The sequence below is a fragment of the Callorhinchus milii genome, unplaced genomic scaffold (genome assembly GCF_018977255.1).
Source record: "Callorhinchus milii isolate IMCB2004 unplaced genomic scaffold, IMCB_Cmil_1.0 Scaffold1, whole genome shotgun sequence".
Classification (NCBI taxonomy): Eukaryota; Metazoa; Chordata; class Chondrichthyes; order Chimaeriformes; family Callorhinchidae; genus Callorhinchus; species Callorhinchus milii.
In genome coordinates, this window is record NW_024704742.1 from 98,028,380 (window position 1) to 98,050,541 (window position 22,162).

General features: G+C 39.3%; 1 protein-coding gene across 2 annotated transcripts in view; it reads left to right on the forward strand.

The window, feature by feature from the left end:
• The window catches only part of carnmt1 (carnosine N-methyltransferase 1), a 26,844-nt gene extending 4,987 nt beyond the window's left edge, over nt 1–21,857 (forward strand). Inside the window, exons 2-8 of one of the 2 annotated variants that reach the window (XM_007899374.2) lie at nt 7,152–7,356; nt 8,139–8,305; nt 11,183–11,323; nt 11,505–11,683; nt 12,416–12,529; nt 19,146–19,249; nt 20,455–21,857. In XM_007899374.2, the coding sequence (XP_007897565.1) occupies nt 7,152–7,356; nt 8,139–8,305; nt 11,183–11,323; nt 11,505–11,683; nt 12,416–12,529; nt 19,146–19,249; nt 20,455–20,595 (1,051 nt within the window). In that variant the 3' untranslated portion in view covers nt 20,596–21,857. Of the gene's footprint in view, nt 1–7,151; nt 7,357–8,138; nt 8,306–11,182; nt 11,324–11,504; nt 11,684–12,415; nt 12,530–12,983; nt 13,045–19,145; nt 19,250–20,454 lie in introns of those variants that run through there. The other variant, XM_042333747.1, reaches the window with a different exon arrangement.
• Nucleotides 21,858–22,162: the final 305 nt, after the last annotated feature.

Genomic DNA, 22,162 nt, shown 5'->3' on the forward strand with positions numbered 1-22,162 from the left:
TGATGAAGAACGGGGAGGGGAGTACCGTCCGGGGGTTGATGAGGAGTGGGAGGCAGTTATCTTTCCCCTCCCCAACTCCTTCGGCTCCCATCCCCACTTGGGGTGCTATGGAAAAGGTTTATTGCATTGTCGGTCCAAATCCTGATTGTCCATTGCCTTGGGACAACCTCCCGACTTGAAAAAAACAATAATAAATGGGTCGTTTTCAATCCACGACTGTTTGTGGGACACACAAATATACAGACGTGAAAAGCGCTATATCAAATGCAAGGATAAAAAAAAGGCGCTAATCAAATATAATACAGAGATGTCAAGTGCTGTTAATGCCAGTAGAAAATCATGACTCTCGGATAGTTTCATTGTTGTTTAAATACAGGGAGGAGGGGGCTGGATATTTAGTAATAATTTCCATTGTGAGTTGAATATATATGCAAATACCAATACATGCAATTCTTCATATTCCTAAGTTTTAAACAATCCATTTTCGAAGGTCTGTCCCAGGACACTTGCTTATGATTGATTCAGATAATCTCTATCTTGTTTTCTGCACTGTTTGAAGCAGTGGTATTTGAAAATATCATCACTGAATGACATTGAAACCAAGCTATAAGTCCATAGACCCGAGTGAACTTTTTTATTCACCGGTGGTATCTTTAGTATATTCTTTAAGCACCATATCATTTTCTTGGTACGTCTTGGTACACCCATTAAATATGTTTTGTTTTCTTCTCTGTGGATATGGCTGGCTGAAGGTACTGCACCGCCAGATGTCAGTCCTAAGTGTGGCTTGTTGGGTATCAACAAAATTAAGCAAATAAAATTGAATGTTCAGTTTTTACTGCCTCAGTAGTTTTGTAACGTAATGTAATCCTTGTATTTGATATAACATATCTAATGTCAAAGTCTCAAAGTGCTTTATAATTATACTATATAATTATATAGTATGCAGCAGTGAATTTGCCTTCAACACCCAGAAGGCGAATGACCTATTTATTTTTGAGGATTGTTGGCCAGGAAATTAAGAACAGTTTTGAGTAGTGTCATGGGTTTTTTAACTTCCACCCGAACTTTGGTTTAATATTTACTCATCCAAAGGAATCCAACAATGCAGTGCTCTCCAACACTGCACTATCATGTCAACCGAGACTGTGAGCTCAGAGCACTGACATGGCACTTCAATTCATACTTTTCTGACCCAGAGCCAAGGGTGCTACCAACTGAACAAGTTGACATACCTTGTAATAGTTTTTTCCTTTCATTATAACACAATATTCAATTTAAAGAAAGCTTTATCAATTTAACTTTTTGTCAACAACATCAGTTTACCACCTCAATCTGTCAACCCATGGGATTCGCGCACAAATCTCCTGAACATAATTACAGATTTTGATGGAAATCTTGACATTTTTGAATGTTTCTACAACTGAAGAAGGCCGTGACAACAGGTATGCTGTGTTTATACTGCTGGAGCTCATGAGAATATGCTTCGACGCTGCAGCATTATGTACCCAGACTAAGCCAAAACATATTATCTGCTGTTCTTTGGAAAATATTTCCCTCACGCATCCAGATTTTAGTAATCCATGCTCTGGCATAACACCCAACATTTCTTGAATTACTCACTGGACAGCCACAGAACAGAAATTAAACTAAGATGATTATATTCACATAGTGAAGAGTGTAAAAATTGAGCTCAATAGAAATTAAACCTTTATCAAATCAAAACTGCCACTCATGACAATTCAAAGTGGTCTCAAGTCTTTAATGTTCAAACACACTAAAATGAAACTTCTGGCGTTATTAATTATTAGTTCTGGGTTTTCCTTGCTGTGTCATAAAATTGCCATTTAATTGTTCCTTATTTGGGTATTGTGTTTGTTTTTCCAATACCACATATTTTTAAACACCAAAGATAAATTGTTGTGTAATACAGTAATTATTATATAACCCAACCAATGCAAATCTCTGGAATTTCTATGTGTAGTTGGGATGCGTGGAACTCTATTTGGTTTGGATACTTTTAAGCATGGTGATGGGTTTCTATATGTGTCAGACATCTGGCTGACCATTAAAAAAACACACCAATGCAAAGCAGAACAATTACTTCCAGCAGTATAAACACAGTACAGCTTTCACAGCCACTTCTAATAGATAGTGGCTGTCCAGTGAGTAGCCCAAGAAATATTAATGATCACATGTTTCAGAAGAATTGGTGTAAAACGGAAGCTCCAAGTCACACTGTACTGCTCAGTGAGCACAGCAGTCTGTGTTAACTGATGTTTGAATGTCAACTACATTTTTATTACTGATGAATTTTGGCTGTCTTATTGACTTCAGTCAATAAAAAAAGGTAGGGGTGGTTGAGCATATTGTCCGGGAAATTTTTAAACCCTCGATCTGAATTAAAGTTTGGTTCAACTGCAAGCAGTGTAGTTGCAGTGATACTCCTGCTGAAGCACTCCGGGATCCCACCCCACATGAAGGGTGCTATATAAATGCAAGTTGTTGTTGCTGTGAAGCTGAAGCAGTGTGAGAATACCGCCTTTAGGAGTGCGAAACGGTTAGTTAAATTGGGATCAGCAGTGTAAAGCCACCAGTAAAATAGCAAATTTTACATTGAATTAAAATTATTATACACAACCTCACAAATAAACGCCTTAGTACTGTAAACAATCTCAGAACGTCTTTTCAGAGTGTGTGGGACACTGTTTGGTGTATTTTTATAGCATTGGTAGCTGAAAATTCTCGAAGTGCAGTGATAGTAATTACAGTCGCATGTAGTGATAGTTTCTTGTAAGCAAACATGTAGCCAATTTGTGCACAACAAAGTATCATAAAGAGCCGTGAGGTGAATGATCAATTAATAAAGGAATGATAATCCTCTGCATCTGATAGAGTGCCTTTCACGTCAGGAGGATGTCTCAAAGTTCTCAAAAGGTGAATAACTTTTTTTGGAGTACCGTTGGCCGGGATACTGGGAGAAACGCTTCTCTTTTCAAAGTGTGACACAGGATCTTTAATGTCCGCCTGAACAGGTAGATGGGACTTTGGTTTAACATCTCACTCGAAGCACAGCACTTCCCACGATGCTGCGCAACTCCTGCAACATATTGGAGTATCACAGATCAGTAACAGATTTCTGTTCGAGAAACTTATTTATGCATTCCTGCAAATAGTGACAGAGGTATTGACAATAGTGACTATCTGTGGAAGAAATGGAAGCTGTTTATAGGTGAAATCAAACAGTGAAGCTCTGTCTTTAAAGAATCCAATCTAATGTCCTGAGCAATCAGCAATAGCTGTGAGAGTAATTATTGTCCTGTTCTAATGAAGTTACTGCCCATTCACAATGGAAATAGAGTCCTGAAGTATTGGCCTTGAAAATGTGCATTCAAAGTCCTGATGTGGGCCTTGAGCCCACAACTTTGTGAGTAAGTGGCGAGACTGCTATCAACTGAGTTGGCACCTGGAGGATCTCTTGCACATGACACTGGGAGAATCTGCCTTCTGTGTATGAATAATGTCATGGGATCATTATCTATGGTCTGTGGACAGACAGACAGACAGGACCGCAGTTTAATGTCTCATTCGAAGGACGGCACCCTCACTCCCCCAGCACCGAGCTGGAGTGGATGTGCCGTCCACTCCAGCAGTGCTGAGGGAGTGGAGTCGAATAATTCACTTTGAAGAGTCACTGTGTCGCAGAATACCTTTTTTTATTGCTTGAACCTGACCTTGCTTTGTATCACATTTGTCACAGTGTTTCCTCAGCATACAGTACTAGCACCATTCCTACAGTGGTTGACCCTGCCTTCTGTGTTTTTTGTAGTTGGCTGTTTTGGTGTGGAGTTGCTCTGAGTTTTTTTCTCTTTGTTTTAAATTGTTGTGGGTAAACTACAAACTGCACTCTTGTGATTTCACAGCCTCTGAGTTTATCAGTAGTTGGTAACTGGATGACTTCTTGCTTTCTGTAGCCTCAATAACTTTCTTTGGTTATTGCTTTTGTGGAGTCATTTCCAATGCGGCATTTTCCTCTTTTATGTTAACTGCTTATTTGCTGGCATGTTTTGTTCAGTGAATGCTTAGGGGTTGTGAAAGTAAATATCAGACCACAGCTACCAAACTACCAAATGGTCTGATAAGTATAGCAGCTAAAACATTTTACTTTACACATGTCTAGTTCTCTACTTCTAATTCAGGCAGGCATTGCTGATTTTATGTGTACCTCAGGGTTTATTTCTCAGCGAAGCCACAACATCAAGTCACTTGTTTTACATATGCATTTGTACTGAATGACCTGAACTTTTCAAGTTTCTAACCTATTTTCTCAGATGGAGAGTTTGTAATGTCCAGGATGTTTTCATACATTCAGTTTTAAATTGTGATGCCCGCAGGGTGCCACATCTTTCACATAAGGTGACCATGTCATAGAACAACTCACATTTTTTATGGCACCTATGGAGCTGGGGATCAGGATCAGGAGTGTGGAGGGCACAGGGAGAAGGAGGGTGATTGAAGGCATGGTGGAAGAGGAGGGTCTTGAGATGGGTCTTGAAACAGGCAAAGGAAGGGGTGAGGTGGAGGGACTGCAGGATGGAGTTCCAGAGGGTGAGGGCAGAGTGGCTGAAGGCCCACCCGCCAATGATGGGGTGGGGGCGGTGGGGGACATGAAGCAGGCTGGAGCCATGCTCACAACTTAAAGCATGTTAAAGAAATGGCTCATCATTTGATTATGGTACAAAAACAAAGGGTATTGGGACTGAGAGCCCTCTTATTTGGATTTATTCAACCATAGCATCATTTGACATTCTCAAGCCTCTCTGGTTGAAGCTTCCGCACAATGTATGAATCTTTTGATGGACTCTCCTATTGCATTGTGAGGATCTGCCATTCAGTGCAGCCTATTGCAAACCTCCACTTATGTCAGCTATGCATTTGTCATCAGAGCACCTGCATTAATTCAACAGGAATTCCTCCTGGATGCTGCTTTCTGAGTTGTGGGCAGGAAGATGGCTGCAGTTCTCTCGCACACTTCATGTTGAGATGTGTTGCTCACCAGGAAACTTGCAGGGAGTTCCTGGTATCTGCCATCCACCTTGTGAGGACTCAAACCTGTGCTTGTCAGATGTCAAATGATCAACTGGTGACTTTCCTACTATGGGTGGGGGGCGGTGGTGGAAACAAACTAATCTGATCTTTTAGGCAATAAAAAGATAACTAAAATAATAAACAAACTTCTGCAATATCCTCATTCATAGAAACATAGAAACAGGAGTAGGTCATTCAGCCCTTCGAGCCTGTTCCGCCATTCTATAAGTATCATGGCTGATCTGTACCTCAAGATCAATTAGTGCCCTTGCCTCGTATCCCTTATATACTGACCTAACAAATATCCATCCACTTCAGTCTTGAACATTTAAATGGATCCAACGTCCACAACTTTTTGGGGAGAGAGTTCCATATTTCCACTACCCTCTGGGTGAAAAATTGCCTCTTAATTTCACTCCTAAACAACAATCACAACAACTTAGATTTATATAGCTCCCTCCATGCCAGATGGCGTCTCAGAGCGCTTCACAGTAAAGAATCCCAGGGCCGAGCCAGGAGGAGGGGGAGGAAGGTGACCAAAGGCGCGGTCGAAAAGAAAGGTCTTCAGCCGAGACCTGAAAGTGGAAAGAGAGGGGGCGAGGTGAAGGGAGTGAGGAAGGGAGCCTCGGGGCATAGTGGCTGAAGGCACGGCTGCCGATGGTGGAGCGGAGGACTCGGGGGACAAGGAGGAGGCCAGTCCCGGTGGAGCGAAGGCAACGGGCACTGTTGTGAGGAGAGAGGAGGTCAGAGAGGTAGGGGGTGCAGAGGAGTGGAGGGATTTGAAGACAAGGGTGAGGATCTTGAAGTCGATCCTCTCTGGGACAGGGAGCCAGTGTAGTCTGGCAAGGACTGGGGTAATCGGGGAGCGGAGTTTGGTGCGGGTAAGAATATGGGCAGCAGAGTTTTGTATGACCTGGAATTTATGAATGGTTGATGGTTTAGTTCTAATTTTAAGATTATACCCCCTTGTTTTGGATTCTCCTACCAGATTAAGTAGTTTCTCTGTAGCTACCCTATCAAATTCCTTTATTATTTCAAAAACCTCAATCAGATCATCCTTCAACCTTCTAAATTCAAAGGAATAGAGACCAAGTTTATACAACCTATCCTCATAATTTAACCCTTTTAGCCCTGGTATCATTCTGGTGAATGTGTGTTGCACCCCCTCCAAAACTAATATATCCTTCCTGAGGTCCGGTGCCCCAAACTAAATGCAGTACTCCAGGTGGGTCTGACTAAGGCTCTATATAGTTGAAGCATCACATTCAGTTTGTGTTATAATAATAATCGTTGCATTTGATATAATAATAGTGTCTTGTCAAGTCATCGAGACGTCTCAAAGCACTGTTAATTGTAAGTGAGGCAGACGATTTGCGCACAACAATATCACACAAACAACCATGAAATGAATGACCAATTTTATCTGGAGGATTATTGGCAAGGACACTGAGAGAAACTCTCCACTTTTCTAACTGTGCCATGGAATCTTTCACGTACACCTGAACATGCAGATGGGATCTCATTTTAACGTCTCATCCAATAACCCAATCTCAGTCAATAATTTTAAGTGATGTATCGTCTTCACACCATGCTGTAAGCCTAGTGTTGACTTGGTTTTTTTTCCAGGCCAAGAGTGTTTGATGTTAATATATGGGAGGAATTGGGAAGAGGTTGTGTGAGCCACTTCCATTTCCATCTTCAGCCAAGAGTTCTACAAGTTGGCTTCTTTCCAGGCAAGAATGATTCACAGTTGCTCTGCCCAGTAATACTGTTGGTAATTTGGCAGAAGGTGCTACCCTCTCATTTACAGTTAAATTTCACCTTGAGGCCACTTCAATAATGAGGGTAATCCACTATTCATACCACTTTTTAGTCTGTTTCAGTCCCAATCTCACTTCGAAGAGTAAAATAGTCCAGTCTGTTAACTTCTTTAATAGCAAGTTTCCAATGTAATTTACAGTTTTTAAGATGAAATGTGGCAGTTTTGTTGGATTTTTCTTTGTGGTGGAATGTTCACTTGGTATGAGACACATACTTAACAGCTCATTTTGTTTTATTTCCAGGATATATGCTCATGAAAGGGTAACCCGTTCCGAAAAACAATTTAGATCTCTTTCAGCATCTCACCGCAAGCTGCTTCCTAACTTCCTCCCCCACGTGAACAAATTGAGGGAATGCATCGAACATAATTATGAGATCCTGAAAGCGATCATTAACAACTGCAACCATATGTTTGAAAATAAGGAGTATGGAGAGATTGACATTGAGGTAATATTATAGGCTATAATAGTAAGATTATAGGGGGTGGGGGAAGTAATCAGTGTTTCCTGGGAGCTGAACTGGTTCCAACATGACATGTTTGGCAACGAAATGTCGGAATCGAGAAACGCCTCTGTGGCGGTTCTGGTATTCTGGTTCTTGAACAAGGTGGGTCCACAGTATTCCAAGGCGTTGCTGATGACAGCACAGCAGCCTGGCTCAACGGTAGGATCTGGAAGGACAGACCAGTCACTGGTGGCAGGGAGTCCTCATTTTATCCCTGCAAACCAAAGCCCTAACGGGTATGGTGGTCCTAGCTGGACAAGCAACGGGTAAACTTGACAGTGCTATGAATGGCAAGCTATGCGGTTTTAGCTGGTTAGACTCCAGCAGTATCCCACGCACACTTTGAGGTCCCCAAAGGTTGGTTCTTGCCAATCTGCACCTAATACTTCCGGAAATAGGTAAGCAGGATGCATCCTCCAGAGAGAGCATGCACATCCCAATAAATATCTCTCAGATTTTCATTTGTAGGTCGAATGGGTGGACCCCCGTTTTGGTTTGGATACTCTTAAGCATGGTGAAGGGTTTCTGCATATGTCGGACACACAGCTGACCATAAAAAAAAACCAAATCGCTACTTTATATCCAGATACCTATCAAGAGTTTTTATTTCCTTTCACGAAAGTTGATAGATTATTGTAATATTTCATTGCCATTTTATTTAATGTGTCATTTATTTTTCTGTTCTTTTCTCCTGTTTGATAATGTCTTGGCTATAATTTGGACAGGGTGATTTGGGACCATTAAAACCAGCGTCCACTTTTGACATGGATAAATTGAAGTCCACCATCAAGCAGTTTGTGCGAGACTGGAGCGCGGATGGCCAAGCAGAACGGGATACCTGTTATCAACCAATCATTGATGAAATCCTAAACTTTTTCTCTTTGGATAAATGGTACAGTGCTATATTCTATAAATGTGTTTAGACTATAGATGTGTATATACTAAAAAATATCTATTTTTAAAAATGTATGTTTCTCTTCACCTGACATCTCTAGAACTTGTCTTTTATATTTATCTCTGTTTGTATCAGTGCGGACACAATAACTGCTGGATTGAACCTGTAATTTAAAAAATCTGCTTTTTGTTAATAATACTTCCATTTATATGTCACCTTTTCACACAATTGAGATGTCTCAGAGTGCTTCACATGATTTACTGTAAAGTGACTACATTTCGCCCACAAATATACGGTCAATTCACTTTACAGTATATTCTGTGAAGCACTTTGAGATGTCTAGAAGACGTGAAAAGTGCTATATCAAATGCAAGGATTATTATTATTTTGTAGAAAGGTGTGGCTGTTTGTGGTGCTTTGTTATGCACAAATTGGCTGCCACATTCACCTACAAAATACACAGTCACCGCAAATCCTGTGAACAGATTTGAGAAATGAAATACGTGGTATCAAATGCAACAATTATACATTTTTTGTAATAACTTTTCCTGTTTGTTTTCATCAGCCCTTGATGTCCACCCCAAGCTCTGCAATGTTATCACCCCCATCTTTGCTCAGCTCCATTGGCTCCACATCCCCCAGCTGCTTATCACCTTTAAGTTCCTCCATGGTCTCATCCCAACCTACCTCTGCAACTTCCCAAACTCTACTGATCCATCCACTTCCTTCCCTCAGCAAGCACTGGCCTACTTCATGTCCCCTGCCCTATCTGCCCCACCATCAGTAGGCTGGCTTTCTGCCACCACTCTCTGAAACTCCATCTCGGAGTCCCTCTGACCCACTCCCTCCCTCATCTCATTCAAGGTCGGCTTAGGACCCATTCCTTTAACCATGCTTTTAATCATCTTTCCGCGCCTCACTTTCCACACTTTCACCTTAGAAGTTGTTGGCAGTCTGTTCCTAAGCTTTTTACAGTGTCGCTCATACCCAGAAGTTGGGAGACTCCTGAAAATGCCACATTCCACACCTCTCCATGCAGTTGTGGTAGAGAACTCAGCAGAGTGATATAATGGGCGTGCACCCGAACAATGTTAAAATGCAACTCAGCACTTCCATAGTTCGACACAATGTATATAGCAGCTGACCTCCAACTAGGGATTTCAGATTCTAAACAGGCTACTTCTGCTTCTAGGTTTAGCCTGACGTGCATCATCACTAAGTAACAAATGCACAAAAGGGAGCTTTATATTGTGGCAAAGTGGAGTCCAGTTAGTATATTGGTTAGAGCACTCGCCTCGCAAGCGAGAGGATCTGGGTTCGATTCCCAGGTGGGGCGAAATCTTAGGCAAGTTTTCTTACTCCACAAGCCTCTGTTTACCGAGCAGTAAGTCAGAACCCGGTTGTTAGTCGATTGGCAGATTGCTTTCCAGGGGTAATAATCCATTCAATAAAAATAAATAAAAATAATAATAATTTGGTCACTCAATCCAAGACTGTGAGACATTGATGTGCACAATTGGCTGCCTTGTTTCACCCACAAAATACACAGTCACTACCCTTTATGGTATAAAGTGATAAGGTGCTATAGCACATGCAAGGATTATTATTATTATAAAGGGCAACATTTGAGAATTGAATAAGAGAGCTAGGTTTGAAATAAATGTGGAGATCCAATTGATGACCAAAAACCAAGAAGGGTGGCAAAAAAAAAAATTCTGAAATGAAATGTACTTCGAACAGTCCATGATAACTCAGGGACAGTTTCTTTAAAAAAAAACTTGGGTGCTAGAGCTTACTGCGTGTGTCAAGGTAATCGGTTAAATGCATTTTGGAGTATGTGAGTATGCTCACAACTGCATTAAATAACAACAACAAAATTACATTTGTATGGAGCCTTTCATGTCGAGAGGACGTCCCAAGGGGCTGGACAGACAGAGTTTCGGACCCGCGCTGGGGGTCAGGGTCAGGAAGTGTGGAGGGCAGGGGGGAAGCAGGGAGATCAAAAGCACGGTCAAAGAGGAGGGTCGTGGGATGGGTCTTGAAGGAAGCGAGACAGAGGGGCTGCGTGATGGAGTTTCAGAGGGTGAGGGCAGAGTGGCAGAAGGCCCGTCCGCCGATCGAATCCTATGAAAGTTGAGCGTTCATTGTATTCTAAAGGGGACGTGAAGCAGTGGGCGAGACCATGGAGGGCTTTGAAGGTGAGGACAAGGATCTTGAACTGTATTCTCTGTGATGGGAAGCCAGTGGAGTCGGGCGAGGATGGAGGTGATAGGGTCACAGAGCCTGATGCAGGAGAGGACGCGGGCAGCAGAATTCTAGATGCCTATGGAGGGAGGAGTTGGGGAGGCCGACAAGAAATGAGTTTGCGTAGTCAATCCTCAATGTAATGAAAGCATATATGAGGGTTTCAGTGGCCTGTGGTGCGAGACAGTGATGGAGTTGGGCAATATTGCGGAGGTTGGGGAAGGCAGAGCGGGTCATGTCGCAGATGTGGGGTAGAAAGGATAGTTGAGGGTCAAACAAGGTTCCGGACTGGCTTAGCGAGGTGGAGTGTGCGACCATGGATGGTGATATTGTCGGCGCCTGAGGTGAGGAGGCGCTGACGGGAGCCAATCAGGAGAGCCTCGGTCTTGTGGACGTTCAACTGAAGAAAATTAGCTCTCATCCAGGACTTGATGGTCGATGTCCGATAAATAAGTGTAGGAGATTGGAGTAAATTAGATTATTAAATCTAAATTAATTAGATTAAAAAAGGTTTAACTTGTTGCAATTTTTTTAAAAAATCACCAGTCCTTAACGTAGTACTGTATAGTACAGGGTTAAGAATCCTTTTATGTAAAATGAATTGTTGAACTATTTACTGTTCCAATGCAGCAATCCTGCTGATGTTAGCGTGCTCGTACCAGGAGCAGGACTTGGAAGACTTGCGTGGGAGATTGCCAGACTAGGCTTTAACTGCCAGGGTAACGAGTGGAGTCTATTTATGCTCTTCTCTTCACATTTTGTACTTAACAGGTATGTGTCTAAGTTCATGTTTAAGTGTTCTGATATGCTACCCCGTGTGAAGGGTGCTATACAAATGCAAGTTGATGAATAGAGCTATTTTACGTTTAAATTATTAAGCCAGGTTATTTAGTATTTTTGAAACTTTAAAAGTGTATAATTAGCTTGCCAGGTCATTGTGTTTTTTTTGTAGATGTCCTGGAGTTAACACAATGACACTTTATCCCTGGATCCATCAGTTTAGTAACAACAAGAGATCAGCTGATCAGATTCGACCAGTGTATTTCCCTGACGTTAATCCTCATAGTCTTCCATCTTATGCAAACTTTTCTATGACAGCAGGAGACTTTCAGGAGATATATGTGGAACCAAGTAAGTAGGCTGCTTTCCTAGCATTTCTTAAACTGTTTGCTAATTTTTTTAACCCATAGTATATGTGTTAATAACAGACCAGAAATTTGTTACATGTTAGGTATTTCAATTGGCTCTTTCTTTTCAAGTTGGGTTGTTTTACTGTGGGCAGGACATTTATTGTGGGGCATTTCACCCACAAAATGTACAATCAATTCGCTTTACAATATATTCTGTGAAATGCTTTGAGACGTCTCGAAGACCAGATAAGGCACTATATCAAATGTTAGAATTATTATAATTATTATTATTGTGGTAACAGTTTTTGAGAAATGCACATTATGTTTTTAGATACAGTATTTGACTCTTCTAGGCTAAGTAGTTATTTCATTGGAGTCTGGACAGTTTCAAGAGGAAATAGAAAGGTTAACGTGATGAGGAGGATCGAGGGGGGTTATGTGAGAAAGAAAGCTACAGTTCTGGCCAGTCTTTACTAGTCATATTCATTTCAATTGGTAGGGGCCCATGAGGTTTATTGAAAGCTCAGAAGTAGAGGAATGTTAGCAAACACAATAAATGAAAGATGGATAAAATGCTTGTCTTAACCATGCATCCTGCCACTTGTAAAGGAATTGAAAAAACAGGAGGATGTAGTAGAAGAAATCATTCCTATCATACTAAAACAGGAGTATTAGAGAATGTTGAACTACTTTTACGACTTTAATATTGTCTTTGGTTATTCTTTATTGACAGATACGTGGGACTGTGTAGCAACATGTTTCTTTATTGACACAGCGCATAATGTTGTTGATTACATTGACACAATATGGAAAATTCTGAAGTTTGGAGGAATCTGGATAAATCTCGGTGGGTATCCTCTGAATACCCTATTTACATCTGAAGTTTTTTTCCCCCCCGTGTTGAAAACAGCTAAAATTAAATACCTGTGTATTGCTGTTGTATTTTTCAAATGTGCATCCTAAGACTAATTTGTTTCAGCATTTGAACTAAAACCTTAGAAAATGATTAAAACCAAATTTGTCTTATCATTAGCCAAATTTTTATTCTGCCTGTCTGTGAAAAAAAAGTCACATCAGTGTGGATAGTTAGTGAAGAAAATGCTCTGTGTATGTCTGTTCTATGTTTTCTCCAGAAATAATGATCACAACTGCCTTGATTCCTTAAGGTATAGCCATAATAAAGTAAAATATGACTAGGCTGCTATCTGCTTTATGAATGTAATGCAGGAATACTAATTACAAACACTAGTGGTATTTAAATTATGTTCCTCTGATGCTTTTCCACCTATTTCCTTATATAGACAACACAATGCATCGTGCAAAGTGCAAAACCTGATAAAGAAATCACCTTGAAGACTCTTTGTAGGTGACCATTATTCTGAAGATTGTGTGTGTGTTCTTTTTACATTTTAATACATAAATATATAAGATGAGCAGACTAGAGAACTTATCTGACGTAGATGTACCTCGACGTTATCAATCATGCCATGTATTAATGGTTAGTGGGAAGACTAGTGGCATGGACTTTATTGTGATCTACATAGGCAGGATACAATTGTAAAAAGGTTATGGGAATATAATGTAATAGAATTTGTCCGAAGGACAATGTTAAAACTAAAGGTTAGATCTGTAGTGAAAGATCCTGGAGAATTTTGAAAACCTGTAAAATGAATAGATAGCCTGGAAAAGACCATTTATAATACCCCACATTTTAAAGAACATGATCATTATTTTGTACAGTCAATTGGGCTCATTGAGCCTGTTCCTTTTTCCATTTACAATCTGTTACAATGCATTCTACCCAACAAATCATAATCTAATTAAATCATACAATGGAGAGTCTTGTAAAAATATATTTTCCCTAACCTCACAAAGGTGTTGGAGTAAAACTCTTAAAATGTCTGTCTAAACTTAAACTGACGTTTCCATGGATCCACAACACAGGACCAATTGTCTTCCACAGAGAACGTATATTTTTATGTATTTCTCAACTCCAGTCTCATTATTAACTAGATATTGAACTGACTTTTTAAAAACAAAATAATTGACTAATATTACCTATCTGCATATTTGTGTGTTTGTGTGTGTGTGTGGGGGAGGTGGGTGGGGGTAGATGGTGAGAGCGCAGTAAACTCCCATTTAATTCTAGTCTTGCTTGATCTTTGTTAATTTTGTTCTCATGCCTTCTTGTTCTGCACCCATTGTCCAATAACCTGCTTACAGTTACATTATCTAAAGCTCTCAGCATTTTAAAGACCTGGATCATATGCCCTCTGACTTTTCTAATGGAAGTGTAGGGGATCTACGTAGCTACTCAGAATTGTTTTCAGAATCCTATGAAGGTTGAGCACTCATTGTATTCTAAATGTGATTTTACAAATGAGTTATCTATTGTTAAAATAAACTATTGATTTACCATAGATGCCTTCAGACCCATTCTAGTTGTTGACTGGTCTTATTAGTAATAGGCCTGTAGCAATTGGGTATACTTTGTGTATGGTAATCACATCCAGACCATCCTCCTTCTCCACTTATTCCACTTATTTATTGTGCAACATAGTTCATTGTGCACTATTGGCCATTCATTGGCCTTTACTTGTAATGGTTTGGGTTCCTATCAAATTTCTATACACTAGTCACATAGTTGTAATGATTGAGGACATTGTCAAAATTATCCATCATGTTTATACTGCAGTTTAACATAAAATGAATTCAAGCCCATTTCTTAGAGTGGAACACAAAAAATATGGCTTGGCTTCTTCTAGTCAGCATATATTTAGACACATTAATGAAATAGTAATTTTAACAAATATTTCATTTTTAGCCACTTTTTTTTTAAAAAAACCCATTTGTGAAAAAATCATATTCGTGATTACCATCCGTAGTTCTAAATTTATACAATCTAAATTTAAAATCTAAATGATACATGGAAAGAAATTTTCAGCCCAGAAGAAGCTTATTTGGCCCATCCACTCTCAGCCACTGCTACATGTAACACCAAATCACCCTGTCATTTATCCCATTTATCCAGTTTCTTTTGACCAATTTCCATTGATCTAGCCTCAGCAGCTTTCTGTGGTGATGAGTTCTAAACTCTTAACAGCGCTCTGGGAAAATAATTGCTCCACTAAATTTTGTTCCAACAATCTAAGATTGTGCTCTGATTGTCACCGATTCCCCAACCAAAAGATCTTTTTTCCTATTCCGTCTTATCACATTCCTTCAGAATCTTGAAATGACTCCATCTTATTCCTTTATCGTGAAAGAAACTATATACTGTACATGTAAATTTGTATTGTATCATATACCTTCTCAATCTCTGCTTCACTCAAAAAGCCCCAATTTAGCCAGTCTCTCTTTATGTGTACATTTTCTGTTCAATATTATCCCAGTGTATATGTGCTGCACCCTCTCTAGAACTGACATCTTTCCATAATAGAGACCCAAATTCTCCCAAATACAGTCTAACCAATGTTCTATACAATTCAAACATGACTTCTCTATTTTATATTAAATATTCCTCTTTATAAGTCCTAAACTCCATTTGTCTTCTTGACAGCTCTTGGGACTTGCCGTTCCACATTGAATTAATTAAAGATATGTTCTCTCAGATTTTGATACTAATACCTTAGTTTTGTGATTTATCCTAATTTTGTCATTGTGAATAATGGCTTGAGTTATTTTTCTTTGTATGTCTGCTTGTTTCCTTTTTTATTTTGATGAAGTAATGGAGGGTGGATTAAGGTGGTGCAGTTGATGTAGTTTATATGTATTTTCAAAAGGCGTTTGATAAAGTGCCACATATGAGACTTGTAAGCAAAGTAGAAGCCCATGGTATTAAAGTGACAGTGGCAGCATGGATACAGAACTGGCCGGGAGACAAAGCAAAGAGTCGTGGTGAACGGTTGTTTTTCTGACTGGAGGGAAGTGTGCAGTGGTATCCCTCAGGGGTCGGTATTGGGACCACTGCTCGTTTTGATCTATATACATGACCTGGACTTGAGTATAGGGAGTACAGTTTCCAAGTTTGCAGATGGTACTAAGCTAGGAAAGGTAGTAAACAATGAGGAGGATAGTAGTAAACTGCAAGAGGACATAGACAGACTTGTAAAATGGGCAGACACGTGGCAGATGAAGTTTAATGTAGAGAAATGCCAAGTGATGCATTTTGGGAGGAAGAATGAGGAGAGGCAATATAAGCTGATGGTACAATCTTAAAGGGGGTGAAGGAACAGAGAGACCGGGGGGTTCATATAAGTAAATCTTTGAAGGTGGCACAACAGGTAGATAAAGCTGTTAAAAAACGTATACGGGATACTAGACTTTATAAATAGGGGCATAGAATACAAAAGTCAGGAAGTTATGATGAACTCGTGGAATCCTGTAGCTCAGTGGTTAGAGCACTCGCTTTGCAAGCGAGAGGCCTGAGTTCAATTCCAGGCAGGGCGAAACCTTGGGCAAGTTTCCTTACTCCACACGCCTAATAATAATCCCTCCAAAACCAAAACAATAATAAATTGGTCATCTTCAATCTACTACTGTTTGCGGGACATTGCTGTGCGCAATTGGCTGCTGCGTTCGCCCACATATACAGTCAATTCACTTTACAGTGTGGTCTGTGAAGCGTTTTGGGACGTCCTCCCGACGTGAAAAGCGCTATATCAAATGCAAGGATTATTATTATTATTATATGAACCTTTATAAACACTGGTTACGCCTCAGTTAGAACTGTGTTCAGTTCTGGGCACCACACTTTAGGAAGGATGTCAAGGCATTGGAGAGGTTGTAAAGGAAATTTACCAGAATGGTACCAGGAATGAGTGACTTCAGTTATCAGGAGAAGCTAGGATTATTCTCCTTGGGTAGGGAAGGTTAAGAGGAGACTGATTAGAAGTTTTCAAAGTTATGAGGGGGTTCGATAGGGTGAACAAGGAGAAACTATTTCCACTGGCAGGTGGGTCAGTAACCCTAGGACACCGATTTAAAATAGTTCTTAAAGAAAGAGAGGGGAGATGATGAGAATTTTTTTCACTCAGCAAGTTTTTTGAATCTGGAATGCATTGGCTGAAAAGGTGTTGGAAGATGATTCGATAACAGCGTTTAAGAGTGGTGGATAGTTATTTGGGGAGGATAAGTTTGCAAGGCAATGGGGAGAGAGCAGGGGAGTGGGATTGATTTGGATAGCTCTTTTCAAAGAGCAGGCATAGACACGATGGGCCGAATGGCCTCCTTCTGTGCTATATGATTCTATGATTCTCTCTTCCCTAATCCCTTTTACTCCTTTTTTTTCTCTTCAACTGTGCCTTCAGCTCCCCTTTCGACTCTCTACCCCCTCCTCGCTCCCTCCCTCCTCTCCCTCACCCTGACCATTTCCCCCTGCTCAGGTCCCGACCCAACTGTCCAGCGCCTTGGGACGTCCTCCCGACATGAAAGGCGCTCTATAAATGCAATCTTGTTGTTGTTGTTCTCCATTCTTTCATTTCCAATACTATCTTTGAGAAGATGACCAGAGTAAACAAACAACATAGAGAAGAATGACCTGAGATCAACCTAAGAATGATCTTAGGTTGCTAGGAAACTTCTGGTTGTAAGACATTTCTGCACAGAAACCTATATGGCCAGCAGATATTAAGGAAATGCTTGTTACTGAAGTAAGGATATGCTAGTTATGAGTGAGGAAAGGGGGAAATATGACAACCAATTGAAGGAGCTGTAGAATCCCATCATTCTCTTGTACCAAACCATGCTGTCATGCAATGCGGCAAGCACTATTCTTGTATTTGTTGTGGAACAACAACAACTTGCGCCCTTCACGTGGGGTAGCCCAGAGCGCTTGGAGGACCAGGAACATAGATGACTGAGGAAGAGTGCAGTAATGACTAGTTGCCATAAGTATTTTCACACTCTTAATTTTTGTATAACCCTTAGACTGACTGGAGGTCCAGGGAAACTGTCTGGCTGTGTCAAGCAGTTCTGGATAACTTTGACTTTAAAATTAAATCCTAATAATAAATGTCAGGAATTGTTTTATTACTAAACACAATTTAAGTAGAAATAATTATTTGTTTTGATTTGGGCTCACCCTGGCATTCCTTTTTCCTTTTCTCTTGCATATATTTATTTTCCTTAACCTTAATCCTTTTAGTTCTTGCAACACATTTGTGTTTGAAGCTATTTATCTTGTCTTTCTTTCATCTTCTTGACCATATTTAACAAGTCCTTCCTTAGGATCATTCCCTTATCTCTCATCACATTCTCTCCCACATAGTCTAGCATGTGTTCCCTTGACTGCCTTTGATGACCCAACTTCCTCATCTTGGGTCCCAGTTTAACTTATAGTAACATCTCTCCATCTTCTATAACGGTACATCCTCTTATCACTGCTGTCATCTCTACCTTCTCAAAAAAATAACCTCAACAACTTTACCCTCTTAAACTATTGCCTTACCTCTGGCTTGCCATTTCTTTATGAAGTACTGGAACATGCGACTTTCCAATGTATCTCCCTTCTCTCCCCCTATTCCCTCTTTGAGACTATTCAGCTTGGTTTTCAGTTTGCTCAGAGCACTGGCACCACCCTGGTTAAATACACGCATGATTTCCTATCTCTGTGACCATGGCTCACTATCCCTCCTCCTCTTCCTTCACTTCTCTTCATATTTGACACAGATGACTACTCTATTCTCCATTTTGTTTGGCCAAATTCTGCGGCTTTGCACTTTATTGATTCTACTCCTATGTTTATCACCATCTCCACTATATTTTTCTATCTCTGGGACATTGCGTGTTTACATCCTTGCCTCACTCTCTCCACTGCTGAAATACTCTTTCATACATTTATCCTTTGAGTAGATTTCTCCAGTGATCTCTTCACCACCCTCCACAAGCTCCAATCAGAATTTGGCAGTGAATTCTCTCCCACAACAAGCTCTGCACTCCTATCATCACCATGTTTGGAATGTGTAGCAGAAGAATTGCATTACTATACGGAACTCACCAGTGAGAATGACTTAAGACCAAGATTATTGCTTTAGAATATAATGCATTACTTTTGATGTCACATCAGACCACCCAATCTGTTCATAAATGAGGGCTGAATGTCTACAGGATCATCATAGCATTAGGATCAATAATGTATGTGTTAATTGTTAAATGTAGCACGGTGCAATTGTGATTTGAGTACTGTAATAGCACTTTTGCTTCAGGTTTTTTAAAAATGGAATTTGTTTATTTTGGCTGCTGAATACTGCAAATGAAACAACGGGACAGACCTCAATGCATTTTTAACAGAAACTATGATTATATTGAATGGATTAATGCCCAATTAATCAAACTTTTGTTGATTAACTAACATAACATAGAATTTTCCTGTATATATATAGGGTTTCAGTTAAATTAATTCTAATCTTACAAATAAATGAATTTGGTAAGAGTATTACATAATCTATCCTAATTTATTCTAGGTCCTTTGCTGTACCATTTTGAAAATATGGCAAATGAAAACTCAATAGAACTGAGTTACGAAGACATCAGGCATGTCATTGTTCAATATGGATTTCAATTAGAGGTGAGAACTTATAAATTGGGGAAGTCTAACATATTCTAAATAGTTTAAGATTCTGAAAGGGCAGTTTAATACTGCTTTTTGAATGCATGTATAGTAGTGAATCAAATGATTTTGGCAGGGATTCTGCACTAAATAGGGAAAAGTTAGTCATTTTCCTGTGTTTTCACCATAAGTGGGGTTTCAGCCAGAATCATGTTGGAACTGCTGTTTGTGATACCACCCTGGGGAGCTGGTGTCAGGAATAGTGTGATTTTTTTCATTCCAGTCTAAAATAATGGATGTGAATGACATGAGTTTTCTTTCAGTGTTTTGTTAAGATACTGTTGGGTGGTCTAGGGCTAGGCACTTTCAATAACTATTTTGCTTTGTTATTGAAGAGCAAGTCACATGACCAATGTTACAACATTAAAAAAAATAACATCTGATTTTGGCAATCTGTTCACTTGTCAAACTGTGGATTTGCAGAACTCTGAGTGATGAGAGGGTTCGCAGTTCCCTAATCACATTGGACTTCCTTCCAACGTGAAAAGGACTAAACCAAATGTAAGAATTATTATAGAGATATTGAGCATGAAATTTAAATCAGACTTTCACATTACCGTACTGCTAAGAACAAAATTTAATATTACACTGAGCAAATTTCTTTGGGGATGAAATACACTTTTCCTGCAATAAAGAATGCTAACTGAGTTACTGATTTCAATTTAGCTTTAAAGAGGCAGAGTACGAGAGGTGAATGAGAGACTAGGGCAGAGCAGGAGAGGCAAGAGGGAGGCTGGGCAGATAAGATAAGTGAACAGTAAACTGGAGCAGAGTTGGCACTGAAGAGACAAACAAAATATTGGGAAATAAATTCTATAACTAAACAATTAAGACGGAAAACATTTCACAGGTGAGGATTGGTGAGGAAATAAGATAAGATAGAAATAATTATGAGAAAATGAATGAAATTGTAAAGGAGGTTGTGACAGAAGTGAAATGATTAATATTAAGCAATTTTAATTTAAAAATAACAAAGTGGTAGTGAAAAATTAAAAACAAACTTTACAAAAGTTAAAATATATTGGGCCTGTTACCTAAGCACAGATACAATTCTAATAGAGAAGGGTGATATAGAACTGTCTTTCTGCTGAAAAACTAAATATACATTATTGAATTTCAGAAATAATTAACTGATGAAAACGATGTGGCATTTTGTATTTCAGATGGAAAAGAACTCTGTAGCATCCACATACACAGAAAATGACCAATCCATGTTAAAATACCTTTATGACTGTGTCTTCTTTGTAGCCAGAAAGCCAAAACACTCATCCAACCTGAATGGTTTTCCACCAACAAATTGTTGAGAAAGGAAACTTTCATCTCTTCTGGGGGAGAACAGACAGTATATAAAGCTGGTGAAGAAGGAGTTACTTGGGAGTCAGAACAATATAAATGACTTGGACTACTCTGCTCCAGTCGTGCCTTTTTCTTTTTAAAATCGACTTCAGGAAATTCAAAACTTCCAGTGGTTCAGTGGATGCCTACGAATGTGCAATGAAATGAGGAATGATTATTGTGATGGGCGAACAGAGAAAAGCTAAACAAGAGAAACTGGTCCCCAAGATATAAATGTCAATTAGTTGTAGTAAGAATGCAAAAATATTTGCAATTCTGGGCTTTGCATATAATGGCCACGGTGGTGTTTTTGGACTGTCATTAAGCCATGGTAGCTGATAAGCTACTGCCTCTCAAGCCAATTTGTTTTCATGAGTTTATAATTCTTTACACAAGTATTTAAAAACAAGGTTTGTTGTTGTGTTCTCTCTACACTTCACTGACCTAAATCTTACTGTATCAGATGAATGTTTTGTAAAAATACCACTATGCATTTTCAGACTTTTTTAACATGATGAGTGAAATGTTAAGACTTTATCAATGGATTAGGAGCTCATTCAGTATCTTTGTATGAGCTTTTTTTTAGCAAGAAATCTTTTGGCATATCAATGCACTGTTACAAAGTGATATTGTGAAGACTGGGGAATATCACACAGCACCAAGAACTAGGGAGATCATCATCAATGCTGTGGTAGGCTAAAACAATGTAACACAACACCCCAGAATGTGCTGTTTTGTATTGCTGCTGGGCACTATGGTCATCTGTATTGAAACTGCTGCCATCACATCAAACAGAATCCACTTTCAATATCCTTCTATTTTATTTATATCAGTGCAGTATTAATCCCTAAAGAGTATTTTTTTTTAAAAATCTCTTAGCAATAATGAACTGAAAAGATATATATCAAGACTTTTTTTAAACTAGACAATAATCTGTTTTAGCACTTCATAAAATCCTTGATATATACAGTACTTGACTTAATGTTCGTTATTGCTTATTCAACATTTGTTGCTCATACTTTTTACCAGTATGTGACCGATATATACAGGATATGCTGTTCACTTGTAACATAGTACAATAAAACCCTGGTGTTCAAATCGCATGGCACAATCGTGTCTCTGTTACACAATACAAGATTTGATTGTGAAAAATCCTTTTTGTCTGTCACGATGCCTAGATGCAGCTAAGTAAAATTGAGAAGCAGAATAAAATTGCCCTCATTAACTTGTATATAGATGATCTGGAATTATTTCAACAGCACCAAATATTTTTCTTCAAGTTCTATAATTTTAGCTGGATTCAGTTCTGTCTTTAGACATTGCAACCTACATATAATTCTATATGTAGTTTAAAATCTTGCATTTGACAAGTCCAGATTTTATCATGTATATAATGGAAAAATCAGCACTTGTTAAATACAGTAATTATCAACAAACAAAATATGTTATGGTCCTATATGCATAAAAGGACTAAATTTAAACTGACTCATATCCAGTGGCCTGAGCAAGATTATTGAACATGTTTGTGTCATTCAC